At 46.0% G+C, this 21,860-nt stretch overlaps 1 protein-coding gene across 1 annotated transcript in view; it reads right to left on the bottom strand.

The window, feature by feature from the left end:
- Positions 1–1,448: 1,448 nt before the first annotated feature.
- Positions 1,449–21,860, bottom strand: part of LOC147664923 (large ribosomal subunit protein bL9m-like) — a 33,482-nt gene continuing 13,070 nt past the window's right edge. The window contains exons 3-7 of the mRNA XM_086949887.1: positions 19,625–19,749; positions 17,258–17,311; positions 11,773–11,874; positions 10,295–10,378; positions 1,449–2,070 (exon numbers count right to left, since the gene is read on the bottom strand). Of these exons, the coding sequence (XP_086806013.1) occupies positions 1,912–2,070; positions 10,295–10,378; positions 11,773–11,874; positions 17,258–17,311; positions 19,625–19,749 (524 nt within the window). The 3' untranslated portion in view covers positions 1,449–1,911. The remainder of the gene's footprint in view (positions 2,071–10,294; positions 10,379–11,772; positions 11,875–17,257; positions 17,312–19,624; positions 19,750–21,860) is intronic.

Here is a 21,860-nt window from a genome sequence, read left to right on the forward strand (position 1 = left end):
CATTAGTAACATTGGATTGGGTGCTCCGAATGGCATAAATAACATTGGATTGGGTGATTTGGGTGACATAAGTTACATGGGATTGGGTGCTCTGGGTGGCATAAATAACATTGGATTGGGTGATTTGGGTGACATAAGTTACATTGGATTGGGTGCTCTGGGTGGCATAAGTAACATTGGATTGGGTGCTCTGGGTGGCATTAGTAACATTGGATTGGGTGCTCCGAATGGCATAAATAACATTGGATTGGGTGCTTTGGGTGACATAAATTACATTGGATTAGGTGAGTCAGAGACTTCAATCACAAGGCAGGGTCTTGTTTTTTAATAATTCTGAAGCCCAACAGAGGCAGCAGCGTTCCCTGCACGCCATGAAGAGTATGAGATGGTTAGGGAGCATGCTAGTGCGGGATCCAAGAAGGAAAAGGCTCTGGCCCACATCCCCGAAGCGCGGACTCACATGATCCAGCTGGGACTTGAAGTCAGGTGGATGCAGTACCTACGGGATGATGATTGACGACGACGCTCGAAAAACTGTACGGCGACTCGTGTTTGAATGGCAGCAAGAGGGTTAGCAAGGCTGCGACCTGCACAGGCATGTTTCTCCAGGTTCTTGCCAGTCTTCAGCAGAAAGTAGCTGGAAGATTTGGGGGGTAATTTTGTGGCTTTTCTGGGTATTATTTGGATGATGAGCCATGGGATACTCTTCATGCTGTACAGTGGTACTTTACCAGACATACTACAAGCAGCATTTCAGACACCTCCCTCCCCCCCTTAAATGTACCTGTGACTTTCTCCTTAAAACAGACAAGAATCCAGAAACTCATATTCAGAAACTCAAGCATCAGTTGCACCCACACCGCTAGCTGTGCGCGCACTCCCCCCATGATATTTAGGCTTGTCCGGGAGTCACTTGGCTGACAAGCCATGGGATGCGTCTGTAGGCTTTAGAGTGGAACTTTACCCAATAAACTACAAGGAGCATTTGAAGCAGACCCAAATCTAACTGCTATGGTCTGCTGGAAAAAAGCAAGAAACCAGAAAAAAGTGCCCAGAAATGTAAGCACTAGCTGGCCCACACTGGTGGCAAACACTTTTATACTTGTGAGTAATTCAAAAACACTATGTACTGCATCTAACATAATGCAATGGAGAACTTGTTCGGACTTTGACAGCGAGCTCCCTCTTTGATTGTTCGGTCCTTTCAATGCCACATCACCCGGGGATCTAAAACAGCAACAATTGATTACTAGCTCGGTGCAAAAAGGCACCCAGGACCAAAAATATGCACCATCTTCATAATTCTGACCATTTAAGTGAGTGCCCAGCGCATACATGAATGTTTCACAATCTGCCTAGCAACCTGATCATACTACAGAATACTAATATAGTGCCCCCGCCTACAGAACTGCACCAGTCTAAACTATGCACAATAAACTGCACAACAATCAGATTACAGATTGATTTTATTTTATCCACGACAACTGCGGCCAGTGACGAAAGAGGCTAAGCACTGAGCCACGTTGAGTTTCTAATCGTACATGATCCCGAAGTCCCATCTCCAACCCTGGGATGGCTCACGCTGCCAACCTTCGGACCGTGGATGCCCTCTGGCTCTTCAACATGGAGGATAATTCTGCCCTCTTCCTCCAACCAAGATAATACACATTATGAGGCTAGACTCCTTGCACAGGACAGTGGTGCTCGTAGACTGCCTTACATGTCCACCGCAGGAAATCTGCATATCTCAAGGAGCTTGCTATGGCATCTCCACTGGACGGATTGAACGTACAGATGATTTAGCACATATGAACTTGGGAACATTGGGATTTGCACGTATAGCATATCTGACGTCCACATGATCTCTTGGACCGAAGAGTCCATCATCGAAGAAGTGGCCTATACAAGAGGCTACAATGCATTGGAAGGGCCTGTGGTTTCTTCCGTCGCCTTTGAGGTTGACTGAGCCGCAGCAGCTTGCGTCGTTAGCCAATGTTTGTAACGCTTCGTCTTTGGCTTCTCGAAGTTCACTACGTGCATTGGCATCCGAACCGTGTCGATTCCGTTCACCTGAAAGCAAATGCAGAAACAGCAGTTAAAAGAGATAATGGAGCGACAATTCACTCTTAAACCAGTTCCATGCAATCACTTGTCACAATTATCGCCCTGGTACAGCAGGCAAGGATTGATGTAGATGCTCAGCAAAACATATGAAAATAACTCATGAACTAGAATAAGTCCTTGGAAAACCTGATCCCTGCAAGATAGTGCCCACAAGAGCAAAAGGGGTGCAATTCTACAGACAATGAAGCAGCCACTCTAAACAACGTACAAAGCTTAAAGATGATTGGAAAACCAAGTGTTTCTCCGATAAGCAGTGGTACAAAAGGGGGTGGGGATGGACGGAGCATCTGAAACAATCAAACACTCACACCCAGTCAACAGATCTGGGTTTAATCCATCACCGTTCTTTAGCCCACTCTGCCACTCCAGTTCAGACATGGCCATATGCAAATCAGTCTGGACATGTCTGAACTGGGGTGGCAGAGTGGGCTAAAGAACGGCGATGGATTTTTGTACCGCTTTGTTCGCCCTAAGTTGTCAGGGTATGCTCAGATGTGAGTTCCTTGCTCACTTTGCCAATGGATTCAAGCAAGCCTGGCTGAAGATGGCTGTAATGCCAGAAACCGGTCCTAGGAAGCTTGTTTCCAGTCCAGGGAAGGTATGGCTTGGCAGTTCGGGCTGGACTGTTCCCATGAGGCACAGGGTCAGACTGATTTGCATATAGCCATGTCTGAACTGGGGTGGCAGAGTGGGCTAAAGAACGGTGATGGATTAAACCCACATCTGTTGACTGGGTGTGAGTGTTTGATTGGTTCAGATGCTCCGTCCATCAACACCCCCTTTTTTACCCCTCCGATAAGCAGGGCACCTAAAAAATCCACTAGATAACTACTCCGAGGAGGGACACTCCAGACTTTTACTACTTCGAATTTCTTTAAATAGCCTTCATCTTCATGAAACTGCAGAATTTCCTGAGAAAAAGGACACCATGCAAATTTTGACATTAACAAAGGGTGTTCCAGGTGCTGGTCTTCTGAGCGGTGCTTGCATCTTTAATGACCACCTATCGTGAGAGGCAGTACTAAATGCCAGGTTTGAACAGAACATCTAGCAGTGCACCAGAAAATAATTCAGCCAAAAGGGGGAAAACTTGGAGTCAGAAAAAACCTTCTAGCAGGTCAGGCCAACCAGCACAGGTGAAGAGCAGCAAATGGCAAAGAAGTGGAGAAGCAGAGAATCTCACAGGTCCAGTGATCAAGCAATGATTCAGGGACAATTGCGACTGGATTCTTTTTCCCCCCCAACAGTTTTATTTGATTTTCCACAAAGTTAAACATCAAAACATTACAGTAATGGCGGTTACATCGACCTCGTGGCGTGCACATGACCAAGTTATACAGCAGACATCCGAATACAGTATCTTTTGAAATTACAGGTCCTTCACCTGGGTCGCCCCCCCCTTTTAATTAGTAAAACCTAGGATGACCACTTCAATGCACAACAGCAGAGGGCAGCGTCATTACCCTGTGACCCCAAGGTACAGTACACATTGGAAGCAGCCTAGTGCACGCCCAATGCCCCCAACTGAATAAACATCCCCCCCTCCCCTCGACCAGGCAGCCAGCCGCAACCATTCAGCCATTCAATATGTCACCAGGAACTCACCCCTAAAGGCTTAGTCCAACATACTCGTGAAGCACCACAATGGGGTCCAAAGCCCCAACCCCCACTCGGAGTCCGGCATATCTTATCGCCTGATCTCCCCCTTGATCGCCGGGGTGGGGGGGCTCCATCCTTCCCGTTTTGCACCTAACCATGCTTCTACCATCTTTAGCAAACAAAACAGGTGATGGACAAAATGTGGATCAATGTCACACATTCACCCCAGTCCAAGGATCTGGGCCCAAATCCATCTGTCCATCACCTGTTTTGTTTGCAATTGCCGCCATAAGTGCGCTGGGGATGCTCAGACGTGGGTCCCAGGCACTCCACACCACTGGAGTCAAGCTAGCCGGGCTGATGAGAGGTGTTACCTCGAAACCGGTCCGGTCCTCGGATGCTTGATTCCGTTCTGGGAAGGACATGGCTTTTGTAGTTCGGACTGGACTGTTCCCATGGGGCACAGGGTCAGAGCTGATTTGCATATCGCCATTGTCTAACCCAGGGTGGTGTGGAGTGCAAAAAAAGATGGATTTGGGCCCAGATCTTTTGACTGGGGTGAATGTGTGACATTGATCCACATTCTGTCCATCACCTGTTTTGTTTGCAATCTACCATCTTTAGCGGCCATCCTCCACTGTCTTCCAGGGGTGCCATATTTTCTCAACCCTTCAAGGACATCCTCAGGCTTTGTACACCAACTACTCAGCCACCAATCAAGGTTCTCCGCCTCCTGCAGTGTGGGTGTTTCCTTATTTCCACACAACATCCCTTCATGCCACTGCCAGGGCAAAATTACAGACGAGCAACGTATACCTATCCAACATCTGCTACCCCTCGAACCCCAGGGTTATCAACTGGGGCATGTGCTAGATCTGTAGCTCTGTCACCCCATACAGGCGCAGTGCCACTCTCCCAAGATCTCATCTGTAAGCACGCCCAAGATGCAGTATGCAGTAGAGTACCCACTCGGACCGCAGCCCCTCAGACAGAAGGCAGACTCTATTCGCCCATTTTGTATAGCATCTCTCTTGTGCAATATGCAGCAATTTCAACTTTACCAGGCGGAAGCACGCCTGTATTGCCACCTCTCTCTGGTAGCGCTCGTATCAACACCTCTCTCTGGTAGCGCTCGTATCACCACCTCTCTCCGGTAGCGCTCGTATCGCCACCTCCCTCAGGTAGCGGCACGCTTCTCCCCATGCATCATCCGCCATCCTTCCAGGTCTGGCGCCCACCGGTCTCGAAGGCATCTAGCGGGGCATGCTATGGGCCAGCAGCTTGGTAGAGATCTGGGAGACCACATCCACATGTAACAGAGAAACAAGCACCCAGAAACCCAGGGCGACTTCTCCGGTAGGTCTGCAAAAACAGCTTTGTGCTGCCCCAGAATATACTGCATCAGCATGTACCAGAGATATTGCGCCCTCTACACTTCATACTCTGCCTGCAACTCCAGGAAGGGGATAAGTTACCTGTCCCTCCAGACGTCTTCCACACCTGAAATCCGCAGCATATCCCAACGCCAAGAACCCTCAACTGCTCAGAGCTCACTCAGCATCTCTATTTCCGACAGAGGCGTCGCCAAAGTGAGCCTCCCATCCCAGCCCAAGAGCCGCACTGCCTTCTGCCATATGTCAACCACTAGGGCGGTTGGTGCTGGCAGCAATTGCAGTCTCTCTCAGCCATACAAATACCGAAGGTGTCCCAACACCCATCGATCTGCCAACAAGGTGGGGTCCCGCTGGTCCGAGAAGACCCTGTAATCCGCCACTGCCAAGTGTGCTGTCCAGTAGTACGATTCAAGGCTGGGCAGGGCAATACCCCCGTCCCATCCCTTACTAGTTAACGTGGTCAGGGTGATCTGGGGGACTATCCTGTTTTACAGCAAGACTCTTGTAGCTTCATCCTGTCCTGTCTGAAGAACACCTCCGGCATCGCATAGGATGTGCTCTGGAGGGCATACAACAATGTAGGCCGAGATATCATTTTGCAGAGCGCAGCCCTTCCCATCAATGACAACAGCAAGGAGCGCTAATGACCCGTAGCCCTCTTGTAAGCCTCCAAAATGTCCCCCCCATTTTTCCCGGAGAAACAAATCGGCAGTAGTCATGTAGATGCCCAGGTATCTGAAACCCCGGGGCTCTCAGAGCACTGGGAGGGACTCTGGGGAAGGAGCTCAGTTGGACAGAAGGAATGCAACAAATGAGCTCCAGTTAATGTGGAGCCCAGAGTAGGTCCGCAAAATATTTAGGATCTCCAATACACATGGGACACAACGGCCCGGGTCTGCCAAATACAGAAGGAAATTATCAGTATATAGAGAACTTGCATCTTCTCATCCCGTGTCCCACCTAAAAGCCAAGACCTGAGCATCTCTACGCACCAATTCACAAATGGCTCAAGTGCCACTACAAATGGTAATAGAGAGAGCTGCCACCCTTGTCTGGTGCCACGCCCAATTTCAAACTCCTTCAACAGCACACCATTCACTTGCACCCCAAGGATTTTATATCCGGTGGAACCACTCCATAAAGGAGCAGCCAAACCCCATCTTCCCCAAGACAGTCCACCAGGGTGGCAATTCCACGGAGTCAAATGCCTTTTCGGTGTCCAACGATAGGAGAACTGCCGGTGTCTGAATATGTCACCCGAGAGCCAAGCAACGAAACAATCTGAGATTGTGGCAGGTCGCTCCCTGGGGCATGAAGCCTGAATGGTCCACGGACACCAAAGTCGCCACCACATTCATCATATGTACTGCCAGTACCCGTGCCAACACTGTTACCTCCACATTGAGAAAAGAGATAGGACGGCAGGAAGTGCAGTCCACCGTGGCTTCCCCTCTTTGTAGAAGGGCACAATTAGAGCACACCGCAAATCCTCCGGTAGCGCCCTCCCCAAAAGAACTCCCTCAGTTGAGGCACCACCTGCGTCCGAAGACATAAAGGACACAGGGACAAGCCGTTGGGCCCCAGAGCCCTCCTCTCCATCATATGGGCCAAACCTTCTGAAATCTCAATCAGTGATCTCAGTTTCCAGAGTGTCCCTTTCCTCGTCTCCCAGAACTGGCCTACTGACCTCTCAAAGCTGGGCCGCTAGTGCATTCGCTATACCCTCCGGAGTCTTCACACCATCCAGTATCCCCACCCCAGGAGTCTGTAGATCCATCTCTGCCCTTCATCCTGCTTAGCCAGCCATGCCGGGAGTTTCCCCGCTTTATCACCAAATTCATACACCCTCATATGATGCACCAGAAATCAGGCCCATGCTCTCACCGCTGCAGCAGTTTATTGTCCTCACTCAGCAGCTCGATTGTGATCGCCAAATTGGGACTAGGATTACAGACCAGGGCCAACTCTTTCTGGACCAATCTTGCCTCGAGGCCCTTGCACTCCTTGTCTCTATCACACTTCAACACCACATGTGCGATTAATTGACCCTGGATCACCGCCTTATGTATCTCCTATAGGACTACCCAGGAACCCACGGACCCCCGTTTTTCTACAAAATAGGCCTTGGCAGCTTCGGCCCAAAAAATCAAGGGTCCCAATCTGTGAGCTCCCACAGGTCCATGGTCCACCCTGGCCTCTTACCTCTCCCCAGGCCCAAACACACCTGGAGCATCTGGGAATGATCTGAAATGCACCAGGGTAAATACTGGGAGTCTTGTCATTTCATCAGCACACCATATCAGTCATCATTTGAGTCACCAGTGCAAGTCTCCTATTCTCGCCTCTCACCCAGGGAGGAGGCCTCTCTGTCCGAAGAGCCCCTGTTCGAGCTCAAGGTAGACCATTTGTTGCCAGTTGGCCACTCCTGCCAGGTCAGCCCGCAATAATCCCACTATCTTGGACAAAAATGACATTTTTAACCCACAAAGTGGACTTGGTATCCTGGATGGCAGCAAGGATTCTCGCTGTGTGGCTTCCAAACCCAAGTGCACAGCCCCATGCCGGACACCACACACACTCTCCAGATGTTCCACAGCCGTCCTCAGCAGAACGGACTTCTCTCCCTTGGTACGACCCATCCTCAATACAGGGTTTCAGCCCTCTAGTCTTTGGTCCACGAGGATACCCAGCAGACGCCCCATGGCTGGCCAACACACACACCGCAAGGTTGGCCCTGGGTCTCCTCCAGCATACTAATTCGACAGTCAACGCCGGCTCAGTCTCCCTCCGCTGCTGCCGTTAGGTTTGGCCGCCCTGCCGCTGGCATGCTACCATGGGCACACCCATGTTGAATTTCAGCCACCAAGCGGGCACTCTCTGATTCCGCCTGCAACTTAGTAGGGGCAGAATTTAGGCCCGGCCTTTGTCGCCTACACTGCTGCTAGGATCTCCAGGGCCCAGAGGCCCTCAGGGTAGCTCAGCAAAGGGTGTCCTTTAGATTCAACCAGGCCCACACTGTCAACGTAGATTCGAAAAACATGTGAACCCTCCTCATCTGTGATGCGCAACTTTGCGGCGACCATTAGCAAGAACTTGACGTTGAGCTTCCGCAGCTACTGCTTCACATCCAGAAAGATTCGATTTCTGCACCGTAGCCGTATAGTCTGGGTAGATGTTTACAGTCCCCCTCCCCTTGCCCTCTAGTCTCCGGTTCACACGGGAAAGAAGCAGACATCCTCTGGCTGGCCACCACACACACACACACACACACACCCACCCACACACACACACGCACAAGGTCGGGGCAGCACGCCATAGTCCCCCCCCCCCCTCCACCCCCACCGAGCCCGTGCAGTCACCCAAGACTCCCGGCAGCAGCTGGTTCCCCAGCCACCACCTCAAGGGGAACAGCAGAGGGTACATATCAGCCCACGAAGAGGCACCACAGCCACTACCGCAGGGCACAAACACCCATCCCACTTCTCACTCACCAAGGGCCCCCCCCCGGTGGCGGATCAGGGCTTCTTTGCCCCTCACTCTGCAGGGGCCTCTGCCCCTCCACTGGCCCTGGGAACCAGCCAACAACTTCTGCCCCAAGGTGGGCCTTATTTCTAATCAGAGGCCCCTCTGGACTGCCAGGTGTATTCAACGGTGGCGTGGGGATGGGGGAACCACTCTCTTGGATCACCCCTGAGGCCCAACCCTGTGTCCACTGGCTTCTTGGGGCGGTAACTCACTGCCACAGCCCCAGTTCCCTCTGTGCACTTGATGGTGACAACTCCTGCCCCTAAGAGGCCCGATGCCAAGTCCAGGGGCCCCCTAATTCCTTAACAGTGCCACTTGGGGGAGGACCCCACTCTGTTTGTCTGGGGTCCCCACTGCAACCACAGATTCCTCAGGGCTCAAAGTCTACCCCCAAGTTCACTGCTGTAGCCTCCTGTTTGCCCAGAATAAACACAAGACCGCGCCTTCTGCTGCCATTTTGGCCATGGTCGGAAACCTTGCCTCTTTCCTTTCTGCTTGTAAACCTGTGCCCTCAGCCTCTGTAACGCCAGCGCGAGTCAGTGGATGTCCCAGTCTCCACTACTAGCTCCCAAGCCCCTCCAGCTCCAAATCGACACAGGAGAAGTGTCTCCGCTGGCCTGCTGCACCGGAGCTCGGTTTAACTCATCTGGCTCTATGCACATCCCAGCCATACTCTGCGACTGGGCTTCTTAATGCAACTCTTCTTAAAGTGGAAAAATAGGACACATCTTTCTTGAAAGAATTCGGTCATCTTGGATTGGGATTAAAAAACAATAAAAATGTTAAATGCAATTGTACAAAACATTAATCAGCTGCAATCTTGTGTCTCTTGTAGTATAACTAACTTTATTTAGGGTGCCTACTTCAATATCTCCCATGCGTGCGCTGTTCAGGTACGCAGAAATGCAGAGACCAGTCTCATAATCCTGTGCACTGTCAAGATCTGACACACGTAGAGGAACAAGATGGCACTGGCCGAGGATGCCGCTGCATCCAGGAGCTAAATTGAGCTTCATGGCACGCATGCCCCAGGGGGAGCCACTGCAACACCATGGCAGAGAGGTAAGGAAACTTTATTTACAAGGTTCAAGAAAGAAAACAGCAAACAATAAATCATGCAGAACACAGACTGCAACTTCACAGCAGCCTCAACACCACTGCCATCATATTGATTTCGCTGGGCGAGGAATCAAGGTTACAGAAAAACAATCTAGGTTAAAGCCAGCCCCAGCATTCCACCAGACTCGCCAGATAGCATCACACGGTAACCAACCTCATACAAAATATAGGCCACTTCTACAGATAGTCAACAGACTGGAACCCATAGACACTTTTTCCAAATCATACCAGCTCCATCATCATGATAGCTATTTACTAGCGTTCCAGAGAAAGCACACTCGGCCATACCAGCTCCATCATAACCTGACAAGTGGCCAATGGGGCAAGAACATACAAACGGACAAATATTGGTACAGCACAACAGTTTACGCGTCACCAGGTCTATTGGCCTGCATGGATTAGGCCAAAGAGAGGACAAAAAACCCCTGGTTCCACTGTGCACTAGTGTGCTTGCTCGTAGATTAGAAATCGCCGTACCCTATCCTTCATCTGTCTAGGTCATCGGGTTAGCAGGCAGCAGCATTAATACTCACCGTTACTTCACACCAGTACTCGCCCCATCTTGTTATTGGCTCCTCTGGCAGGGTCAGTGCATTCGGAGGCACGATGACTCCAAGCTACAACAAAGCGAGAGCATTGAATGCCAGGTACTACAAAGAATTAACAAATAGAGACCTTAAGCTTCTTCCAAACAACACTCTGGCTTACTTCAGACAAAACCACATGCGCCTTATGCCACCCAACAAGCCTTTGCAGACAGTCAAAATTCATAGCTTAAAAAGGGAGGGACAAGGACTAGGAGAAACATGGACCCGGCCGACACTACTCTTCTCAATCATGTACAACTGTGAACTCTCTTTCTTAGGTGAGGCGTTCTGTGACATTGAAACCATGGCAGAAAAATGTTACGGCCTTATAATTCCTGTCCTCCAGAGATTCAAAGTAACATAGCAGTCCAGCAGTCTATGGTTTAACTATTTTTATTGAGAAAGCAAAAACGGCCATCCTTCCAATGTAACCAAACAAGCCGTAGGGGGAGATGAATAAAACACAGTTTTGGCATTTAAATGCCACCCGGATGACCAAAGAGACCAGAAGATGCCAATGGAGCAGTTCTCAGGGAAGGAATTAAGTTCCCAAGAGACACATACGTTCCTGGCTTCCAAAGAAGAAAATGAGAGAGCCGCCACTGTAAGATCCAGTTCTCAACACTATAGCAGTTTATGCAAGAATTTATTTTCCAATTTAGATTGAATGGTTTGATATTGCATTTTTTTTTATTTAATGCATATTAAGCATGAATTAGAAACAACTGGGTAGGATCAGAAGAAACTCACCATTTAGCAGCACACTAGCGCTGCAAGTGTGTTCATTTCTTATGCAAACCTAGATAACTGCTAGATAGAGAATAGAAACCGTATGCAGATCACGTATGGATAAGAAGCTGGGTGGTATTTTAACATGGCATCTCTGTGGGCGATGCGTTCCACTTTACTGTAATCCATAGCCAACAATACTTAATTAGAATTTCAAGTTTGTTTTTAATTAGAACGCAAGCCTGGTTTTTAATAAGGATTCCAAGGAGACCATGGGGCACTTTTGGATGGAGACTTGAGTGTTTTGATTCTTCTTTGAAATGTCAATAAGCTCTATGGAGCAGCTGTTTGCTGACAGAGGGCAGCGCTGAAGAAACAGAAGCGGATACTGTAACAGGGATGAGGGACTGTGTCTTATAATCTCAATATTGAGCAAAGCGTTCCGACTCATATGGTTTAAGTGAACAGGAACAGAGTTGTGTATGTTGGACATTATATATATATATATATACACACACACACATATACACATTTTATGTGTTTGTGAAGTCATCTAATACATCAAGGGTGAGATCATTACATTTGGTCTGTGCTTCTAAATGAATATATACATATTTTCCCTCCTAACCTAGGCTTTGACACCTATTCAAACACATGCACTAGATAAAGGAGCGGAGAGGGACACCAATACTCACATTTGTGAGGAACTGGCGGCAAACTATCTCCTTGTTCAATTCCCACTTCACGTTATTCTTCATTCCAATCTCAAAGTGGGCATTTTTCAGGTAGCTCACGGTCTGCAATTGCAAAAGAGACAGCATCGTAGTAGTTTGGAAAGATGGGCAGACGGAACCGCAACAGACGCCACTGCACCAGCTTCAAGCAGCCTGAAAGATAGGATGGGAGTCACTGCTTAAGCCTAGACAGTGTGTGTTAGTTGCTGCTCCATCATGGAAAAAAGGTAATATAGTGCTAAACCACCAAATCACTGGGGTGCCTCCGCCGACAACGATTTTATTAAAAACTACAATATGAAACAAGTCACATTGAGGAGACCTGCAATAACACAAGATATAGGAACTCAATTTATTTCTGTTTCACTCAGCTAAGTACATGCATCTTTTCTCATTTTACAGAATCCCATGAAACCCCAGGTCTACAGACTATACATATAGTCCAAGAAAAGCTAGGGATGAAACCAAAACAGTCAGTCCAAATAAAAAAAGATTTTTTTTTTTTTTAAATAAGGAAATAAACACAGTTTTCATCTGGAGGAGGGCTTGCATAACTTGCACACAGCATTAAAATAAGTTCACCTAGAGAGATAAGCATTGGTTGATCAGATCAGAATCTTCTTGGTCACAAGATGAAGACTGCAGTATCAAGCATAATGTAAAAGTTATTGCGATAGTAAATAATGTTCTCCTAATTCTTCAGTTATACATACCAAATGCGCCCGTCAGCCATTTCGGATAAAATAAACAGGTAAATGGCTCTTCAAGAGCGTGAAAACCCAACACTGGGGCTCTGGTGTTTAATAAAAATCCTGGGTCCTCAAAGCTACTCCCGACTCATTCCCGCCCTTGCTCACTTAGCTCCGCTCACTATAATGCTTTGTATATCACCTCTGGTGCCTGGCCCAGAAGAATAATTTACACTTCTGATAAATTACGCTTTTCAGCAAGTGAATGGGCGAGAGACTGCAATAGAGGATCTCTTTCTAGTTTTCTCTTCTACAAAATGATTTTTGCATTGGTTCTTTATTTTGGACTTCTTTGATTGAGAAACACGCATCGTCTGCAAGATTGAATTCACAATTTCGTTCTCTTCCTAATTATTAATGTGAACAGGGGCATTTGAGCGGTTTACAAATGGACACAGGATTTGTGATTGCCTATTGTGAAGTACAATTTTCAAAAGTAAAAGCTAAAAATACTTTTTAATGATTTTAATGGGTTGTTTATATAGGTATAATAAATATTATTGTACATTAGTCTGCATAGTATGTGGCAATTGCTAGATGTGACCCATGATCCCCCTAAATAGCATGTATCCTAAACATATGTTTTAAAAAAACAGACATTCACCTATTAAACAAAATGACTTTGCAGCTGGCATTACAAATTAAAACCGAACAATCCCTGAAATTTGTGAGCTATGATTAGGATTGCAATCCATAACTCATACAGGAGTCACACAAACTATAAATAGCACACAAAATGCAATGCTCATGACCCCATCCTTAACAAAACAGATGCAAAGGCAAATGTTGTAAATCATCTGATCTTATCAATGAGATTATGTATCACATTACCCTTGCCACATTAACCGAGATAACTATGAATAGATCATAATAACGAGATTTATATAGCGCATAGTTACTTCAACTGAGGTGTCCTGGCGCTGAAAGGTCTAGCTCCAAAGGTCCAGAGACACAGAAAATGCAGAAGAGTCGGAAAAGGATCTTTCTAAATAACCATATTATCATAAATGGATTTGATTAGGTTGTTGTTGTTTAACCCCTTCAGTGCTGATGACAAAGTCAGCTCGTCATGGGCTTTACCTGCCCTGTGCTTATGACGAACTGGCTTTGTCACAAACAATGTCATCTCAAAGAATCCAGCACCCAGCGGGAAAACCCCTAGCAGCCAAGGTGTTAATCACATCTCACTTTTAGACACTTATTTAAAAGTATAAATATTATGAGGTCACAAGCATTGCAATTGGTGTATGCGTTACGGTCGGCCACATTTTATTAGAGGCAAGAGAAACACAGAGAACTTATTCATGCCTTAGGGTACCATGCACAATCAAAAGACCACTACACTTATATTGAATCAGCTCCCCAATGGTGGCAGGAAATTCACTTTGCTATCAAAAGGTTGGTTCAAGACAGTCCTGAATATCTTGTGTAAGAGGAGATGTAAGCCAAGCGTGCTGCCCGCTACCACCACCTCTTTGCAGGAGTCTCACCTTAACTACGCTGCTGTCTTTAATACTTTTAGTGAATCCATGCATATAGATGGAGAAGGACAATCTTTTTAAATGGTCTTAGCTCTTCCCACATCTGTAAAGAACATCATAATTGGCTGCGCATCAGACTGACTAAACGCAAAGGAAAGGACAATGCCAACCTTTCAACTGATATGGCAGATGGGGCCAGGTCTATTTCTAGAGCACTTATATGTCAAGCAATCCTGAGACGGAGAGCAGGGGGAAAAAAACAGGAAAAGCAAGAAAAGGTGTTAAATAAGACACATGAAAGTAGTACTGAAAGACTTAGAAATAGTCACAGTTGACAAGGCTTCTTCAAGGAGTTAAACGTCAAGTGGTAGAATAAATCTTGAATTGCGATAAATATCGTCCTCTTCAGGCGCTAAGTAGATCAGCAAATGGCCCAGCCTCTTGAAAAAATGGAACGAAATGCTTTTCATCCCACTCCATCAAGAAAGGAACTTGAGGTGCCTTGGTTTTGACACCAGAGCAGATTGATGCAAAAGGGGCCACATGGAATGCAAATCCACCGCCCTCTGCCCCAACATAACGGAGACAAAAAAGATGTCATAGTTTGAGCCTCGAGAAGGCACAGTTTTAGTGTGGCAAATGCAAAAAGAACTATTGTTGGACAGAATGCAGAACAATGTCATGCATTCTCCTAGTACAGAGATCTGGGCCTCAATCCATCGATTTTTTGCTCATCGTGCCATTCCAGTTTGGACACAGCATTATGCAAATCAGTCCTCACCCTGCGCCCAATGGGAACAGTCCATCCCGAACTGCCAGGCCAGGTCCTTCCTGGACTGGAAACAAGCATCCTAGGACCCGTTTCAGGGTTTCACCCCTCTTCAGCCAGGATAGCTTGATTCCAGTGGCATGGAGAGCACAGGACCCACATCTGAGCTTACCCGTCCCACTCGGGGTGACAAATGCAAAAAGAACTATTGATGAACAGAATTCCGTCCATCATTTGTTTGCTGTAACAGTTTTTGCCCTAAGTGGGATGGGTATGCCCAGACGTGGGTCACTTGCTCACTGTGCCACTGGATTCAAGCTAGCCTGGCTGAAGAAGGGTGACATACCCTGAAACTGGTCCCAGGATGCTTGTTTCCGGTCCAGGGAGGACCTGGCCTGGCAGTTCGGTCTGGACTGTTCCCATGGGGCACAACGTCAAGACTTATCTGCATATGGCTGGGTCCATACTGGGGTGGTGTAGTGGGCAAAAGAACAATGGATTTAACCCAGATCTTTTCACTGGGGGAGAATGTTTGCATTGTCAGCATTCTATCCATCATTTATTTGCTGTAGCAGTTTTAGTGTGGAGCATGTGGACAAGCCTGTACCATCATTTGTATGGGGCCCTGGAGTGAAAAATACATTTTCATCCTCATCATGACAACAGGCGGGATGTTTTTGATGGAGAAGTGGAGGTGTCTGGAGGAAACGGGTCTTTAGGCATTTAGACCTAGATGCTGCAAACATTTTCTGTGGTGAAAACATATGAATCAAAGAAAATCGTCAAGTGATCCCATTTCTGTCAGTATTGTGACTGCGTGTAAAAGATGGAGCTGCTATTTAAGCACGGATAGGTACAAGAAACCACAAAACTCTAAGTGAACCATTCGTCAATGATTCTGGAACATAAGGCTGTAGACTGTATGAAAAATCTGCAGCCAGTGCCTACTTGACAAAATGTGAACTTCAGGAGTGGGTGGCAAGGATGTTGTGTGTGGGTATGCAAAAAGGTATGTTTTGAAGGCAGGTATTTCAAAATCATCCCCTCAAAAAGGGTGTTTAATGAGTATTTTATCTGCAGGCTGTTAACTATTTCTGGTTCTTGCAAAACAGGATTGTTCACGCTTGTGCAGGAATCCAGAACAGCCACAATTTTTCAGCCTTACAAAAGAAAAATATTGCTGATAAGCAATGTCTTTGCAGGACTTTCAACTCTACAGAAAAACCTGAAACAACTGAGGATCTTCAGGAATAACATAACAAGACAGTGGTACTCGTTGGGGTAAGGCATGGCCTGGAGCAGGTGGTCGAGCCTTTCAGAACCAGATGTACTGAGTAAAAACAGCACAAGTCCTCAGGATGAGTATTAAGGGTAGAGGTGGGCAAAAGAAAATTCCCACGGAGAACTGCACAAAAGTGGCCAGAGGTACTGGCAGCATGCTGGATATCAGCGTCTGTACTTCCCAGATTTCCAGCACACGGAAGATATGAAGAGGAAACGAGCTGCACGAAGGTTTATCCAAGTTTAACTCATTTTGTTCTCAGCTTTACTTTGGTGGAAGAGGTATGGCGCAGCAGCCAGGGTGCCTGACTCCGGACCACGGGGTTCACGGTTCGATCCCCGGCGGCAGGTTGGTCCAGCACCATGTGACTCTGGGCAATAGCTTGCTTAATCTTCCAGACGCCCCCAGCGCCGGCACACCTCTGCGGAGGTAGCTGTGTGCTCTACAAAGGCTTGTATTTCATTTAAAGGTCTCATAGGCACTCAGACTGCAGTCTGCCATCAGACTGGTCAATGGTCATCATGCCAGATTTCCATGATAATCACTAGGCAAATAAAAATGTAACTAGATTCATTGTATACAAGTCTTTTATGTGACAATCCCATAATATGCTGTATGACTTCAGACACACTGGTCCAAGGTGCGAGCATCCTACTTAGATGAACATGGGAACATTGGAATATAGCCTTGAATCAGTCCTTATACAAACTGGAAATTCGAAGGGACGGTGGAGGGGGGGTTGGTGATTGGAAAGCTTACATTTTGTGAAGTAAAGACGACGTTGGACAGTAGAATAGGAGAAAAGATGACTGCTTAATTCTCTTATCATTCTGAAAAGCAACTACAGATGAGGCTCTCTTCAAGCACCTCGGGACAAGCACTGAAAACACTCCTAAACACGGCTAGCGACCAAGGAAGTGCAAATGTTAGCCATGAGTGCAAGTCACATAACAAAAGAGATTGAAGTAAAGAGTTTATTAAAAAAAAATGATCTTATTAGTGCCCAGCTCCAGAATGGAGTTAACATTTATAATGTTCTTTTAAGAGGGTTTCTGGGGAAAATAAAGAAATTTGAACAAATAAGCTTTGTGTTTTGGATTGCGAATTCTGTGTTAGTGAAACACGCTGGCGCAAGAGACTTTTTGTACGCAAGAGCTGTACTCACCATTTCGCCGGTCCTGGTTTGCAGTCGACCTTCTGATTTCCCCTCAACCTGCAGCTGAACAAGAAACCACAAATTGTACATCATGTGACGAAGTAATCAATGCCAGTGGGAAGGATGTGAGCACTCAAATCAGATAGAAAAAAAAATAAAACACACCACTACTGTACTAAAAATATCTCACGAACAACTCTGTAACTGAAGCTAAACCACTGTAGTAACAAATGTAAAAGCAAATACCTAAGACACATGTAATGAAATCACTTGCCAGCAACAAAGGAGCAAAATTACCACCAGTGTATGAAAAAAATCATCACCAACGAGTATAACATTTTTTAGCATGCAGGGGGAAAACACATCCTATTCCAATGGGTCCTACTATGAACAAATCTATACTCCCTCACTAGAAAAGAATATCACTGTTTGAACATATCACTCACCAGCAATGTATTGGTGCTGTTATGATGTATGAAATGCACACAAACCAGACATTTCAAATGTATTTTCACTTGTTACGCCCGTAAATCTTTGAAGTCCAAGAATCATCTATTATGGTCAATTTAACCTTAGTAGTTTCATTTTATGCGTATTATTACCTTATGTTCTTACTTGAGTTTACTGAACTCAGTCCAAAGGTAGCAAAACACTGCCTTTTTAAAACAAAGCGGCCTCTCTTCCCAGCATCCACATCAATGCAAGTATACTTCTCGTTTTAACTTGGGTTATCCATGGTCTGCTCACTTGAATCCTTCAGATGGACAATGCTGAATTGGAACTGGGAGTGGTGGAAGAAGATGACGCTCAAAGAATTTAGGGCACATGTACAAACCTTTTTGCTGGTCGCAAATGGGCTAATTTGCAGAATCAGGCCGTTTGTAAACGCAAAAAGGCTTTTTGAAATGTTCAAAACCCAAATAGCGATTGGGTGACTTGTCAACGAATTGCAATTTGGGTTTCGCAATTCGTAATTCGTTATTAGGAGGTGTGTTAAGGGCGTTAAGGTGTGTTAAGGGCGTCCCTTCCTAATAGCGACTCACTGTGCCATGTACAAATGTTTTGCGACCGAAATGCGGTCACAAAACATTCGATTTTTACCACCAAATTCAATTTGGTGGTAGCCATTCCCAAACGGTTCCCCTTTGTGAATGCATGCAAAAAAATATTTTTAAAGAGCAGGCTGCCTTAAAAAAAAAAAGCAAACACAGACATGGTGGTCTGCAGGCCACCATCCCTGTGTTTTTATCGATTCCAAAGAGTCGCAAATTGCGACCTACCTCATGAATATTGAGGTGGTAGATCTATTTGCGACCCACTGGAAATCGCACATGAAATTCCATAGAGTTTCGTACATTTGAAATTGCTAATTCCTAATTATGATTCTCATGGAATTGCAGTTAGGAACTCGCAATTTCTAACGTGCATGCATGTGGCCTCAGAAGAATTCGAGATTCTATTTAAGAAATGAAAAATACAAGTAATGGGACAAAAAATATATTTTGAACTTATGGAGGATATTATTGTATATTCTACGGTAAGAGTTAACTCCATGAAATGGAGCGATGCAACCTGGACACTGTAAATCCACATTTACACAGCTAGATGGATGAATGAAAGAGGGGAAAATATGATACAATGGTAGGTTTAAGCGTTGCTGCCGTCCCATCAAATTCCCACATCGACAAGTGAATGGAGAAGCAGTGGAATCCCAGCCAACAGCAGCCCTCGGCATCGGCCCTCAAACATCTGCTGAGCAGCTTGAAAACAATGAGAACCCCATACTTGCCCCAACCACAAAGTCTCCTGGGCAGTGCCGGCGTAACCATGCCCATTACCCGTTCCAGCAAAGACCCTTTTCAGATGGGTAGTGTTTGACTGCCAAACCTCACCCTCAAGAGCCACTGGTGGACTACACCCAAGAAGGGAGGCAGTTTTTGGTGTCTTAGGACAAACATGGGAGCTTTCAACCCTTCTAGGGCAGGACAGGCCCCACCAGCCTTCATAACTAGATGCCCTTCTCAGAGCAGATGATAGAACTTTCCACAGCCCATGCAAGTTGCTCTATTGGACTAGAAGACCCACACGTGAGAGCGACTCATGCAGGGGTATGAAAAATCCCATGTACGCCTCTTAGCATGACTATGATCCTCCTCCTGTGGCCACCACCAAGGAAGATCAGCAAACTTTTCATTACACATCCCTGGGCAGGAAAATCTAAACCCACATGCAAGGCCTTCCTGTAGGGTTTGTGTACCTACTCCCCTGAACTACCCAGAACATCCAGGCCCAAGTCCCCACAGGCTGGCTAATCAACCTGACGCGAGCTCTTGGAACAGTAGGCAACAGCATTCTCAAAAAGAAGCTCAAGCGTACCTTCTTTTCCTCCTCAAACTGTTTCTTGTTTTCTGGAGATGGATACACGGCCAGCCCTTGAGGAAGAAGCTTGTTTCGCCCAATTGACTTCTTCACGAAAACAGTGTCCCCACGGCTCCCCAGACCTGCAAAAGGAGACACAAATAGATCTCACATACAGTCAAACGCTTCAAACTATGGACTGCACATCAAGTCAAAGAAGAAATATTTATAGAACAAAGAACGGCAGAGCCAATATGTCGTGCCTTTCAAATGTGCGTGATGAACTTCTGACTTTGCCAGTGTTGGTCAGTAAAGTATTATTTAAAAAGTGAAGAAAAGAATTACAAATTATTGGCGGAAAAGCCATCATATCTTATGACGTCGAAAAACTGAAAACATTGAATTCTGTGAACAATCTTTAAAAATTGCATGGTTTATTTTTCTCATACTTTTCACTAAAGACTAAACAGAATTTAAAAATAACAAGAACGTTTCAGAGTGAAAAGTAACTGCTTGCCAAACCTTCATTTATTTTGCACAGGTTTCAGTCTTGTGATCCTCTGTAGTTGCCCAGGAAGCAGATTTATGAGGCTCTGGAGGAGTGTCATGCTAAGTACACCTTTTGCATCAGACATCAGTAGAGTGAGTGCAGTTGAAGTCTTTCCCACAGTGCCATGAAAGCCTTTGTGTGCCAAAGCATGTGCTTTCATGCAACAAGCAGAATGCAGAAGATGAAACAAAAACAACCCTTGAAGTCTGCTCTTCAGCCATACCCCAGTAAAGAATTATCCTCGTTGCTGTGGTTTTTAAAGACAAGCTGGGAGAGATAGTGAGCAACACAGTGTAGAGGAAAGGACGGTCAGTATTTGAAGGAAGCTGTAAGGAGCACGCGAAGAAGGGAGCTAGAAAACCCTTAAACTGCTGAATGAAAAGGAAAAAAATGTTCCCTAAATGTGAGCTTTGGAAGGATATGCCGGCCAAGGTAAAAAAAAAAGTAAGGGGGCTAAACACAACAAGAGGAAGCAAGCCATGGAATAAGAAGCAAGCAAATGAGAGCAACAAAGTCGACCAATGGTAAGCACTGCTCAGGCTGGAAGCCTACTGTAAGTCCACAATATCTCTTTCACAACCAGAAAAGCTTCTGCTGTCTTGTAGGAAAGGCCATAAAAATAGATCCATTAAGGTGTATTTGTAGACTTTTGATCATATCTGATCAAATATATCCCAGGAGAAAGGAAATGCGGCTGTACCTCTTGCTTTGTGGTGGTCTATTTTGAGAAAGAGAGACAGCCATGTCTTCTGGGACCCTTGAACGGTCAACTGTATTATATATTAGGGTCTCATTTTAATTGGTTCTATATCCTTCCTATATTGCGTGTACTAATATTTTTTGTATTTCTGTTCCACTCTGTTCTATTATGTATGTTATTAATAGCAGACATGTGATTTTCTAAAGATCCTCTGCATTGTTGCACTTTTATAAAAAGGTACTATACCTACAAACAGTGCAGTTTCAGGTGCGACCTAACCTGACTGGGGTGGTGGGGCAACCTGCCTGGCTCTTCGGCCACCAATGCTAGTCAGGGACATAAACCCCGCAATCAGTCTGAACAGAACCACATTTTAAAGTGGATGGAAAGAACTGAATCCAGCTACTGATTTCTGGAATATCTTCTAACGCTCACCGCACTCCTCAGCAGATTAGCAGATAGGTACATCTGTAGATTTAGAGACATGCAGGTGACTCCGACTAGACAAATGAGCCTTTCATCAAATTCTTGGACATTAGCGGACTAGTCTTCTGCAGAAGTCAAGCAGCATCCCTACTTCATGATCCTGCAAGCAAGCTGATTAACTTTAGACCAAAAGCAAAAATAACCCTTTTGTAGGTGTTGCAAAGGCTTAAATTATGCCCTCATTGCAAGCACATGCCAAACATTTCCGAAAGGGTATGTAACTCTTACCACGCATCTTTTACCACGCATACCATTACAACGCAGGATCATTTACAACGCATACCTTTACAACGCATTACACTACAACGCACATACTATTACAACGCATACCATTACAACGTAAGTATAGGTAAGTATATCATTTAATTTCATATATAGGGTTCAGGGCTGGGTTTGGGTTTTGGGGTACAGGGGTATTTTTAGGGTTCAGGGCTGGGTTTGGGTTTTGGGGTGCAGGAATATTTTTAGGGTTCAGGGCTGGGTTTGGGTTTTGGGGTACAGGGGTATTTTTAGGGTTC

This window comes from Lissotriton vulgaris, unplaced genomic scaffold, assembly GCF_964263255.1.
Source record: "Lissotriton vulgaris unplaced genomic scaffold, aLisVul1.2 SCAFFOLD_1642, whole genome shotgun sequence".
NCBI classification, from domain to species: domain Eukaryota; kingdom Metazoa; phylum Chordata; class Amphibia; order Caudata; family Salamandridae; genus Lissotriton; species Lissotriton vulgaris.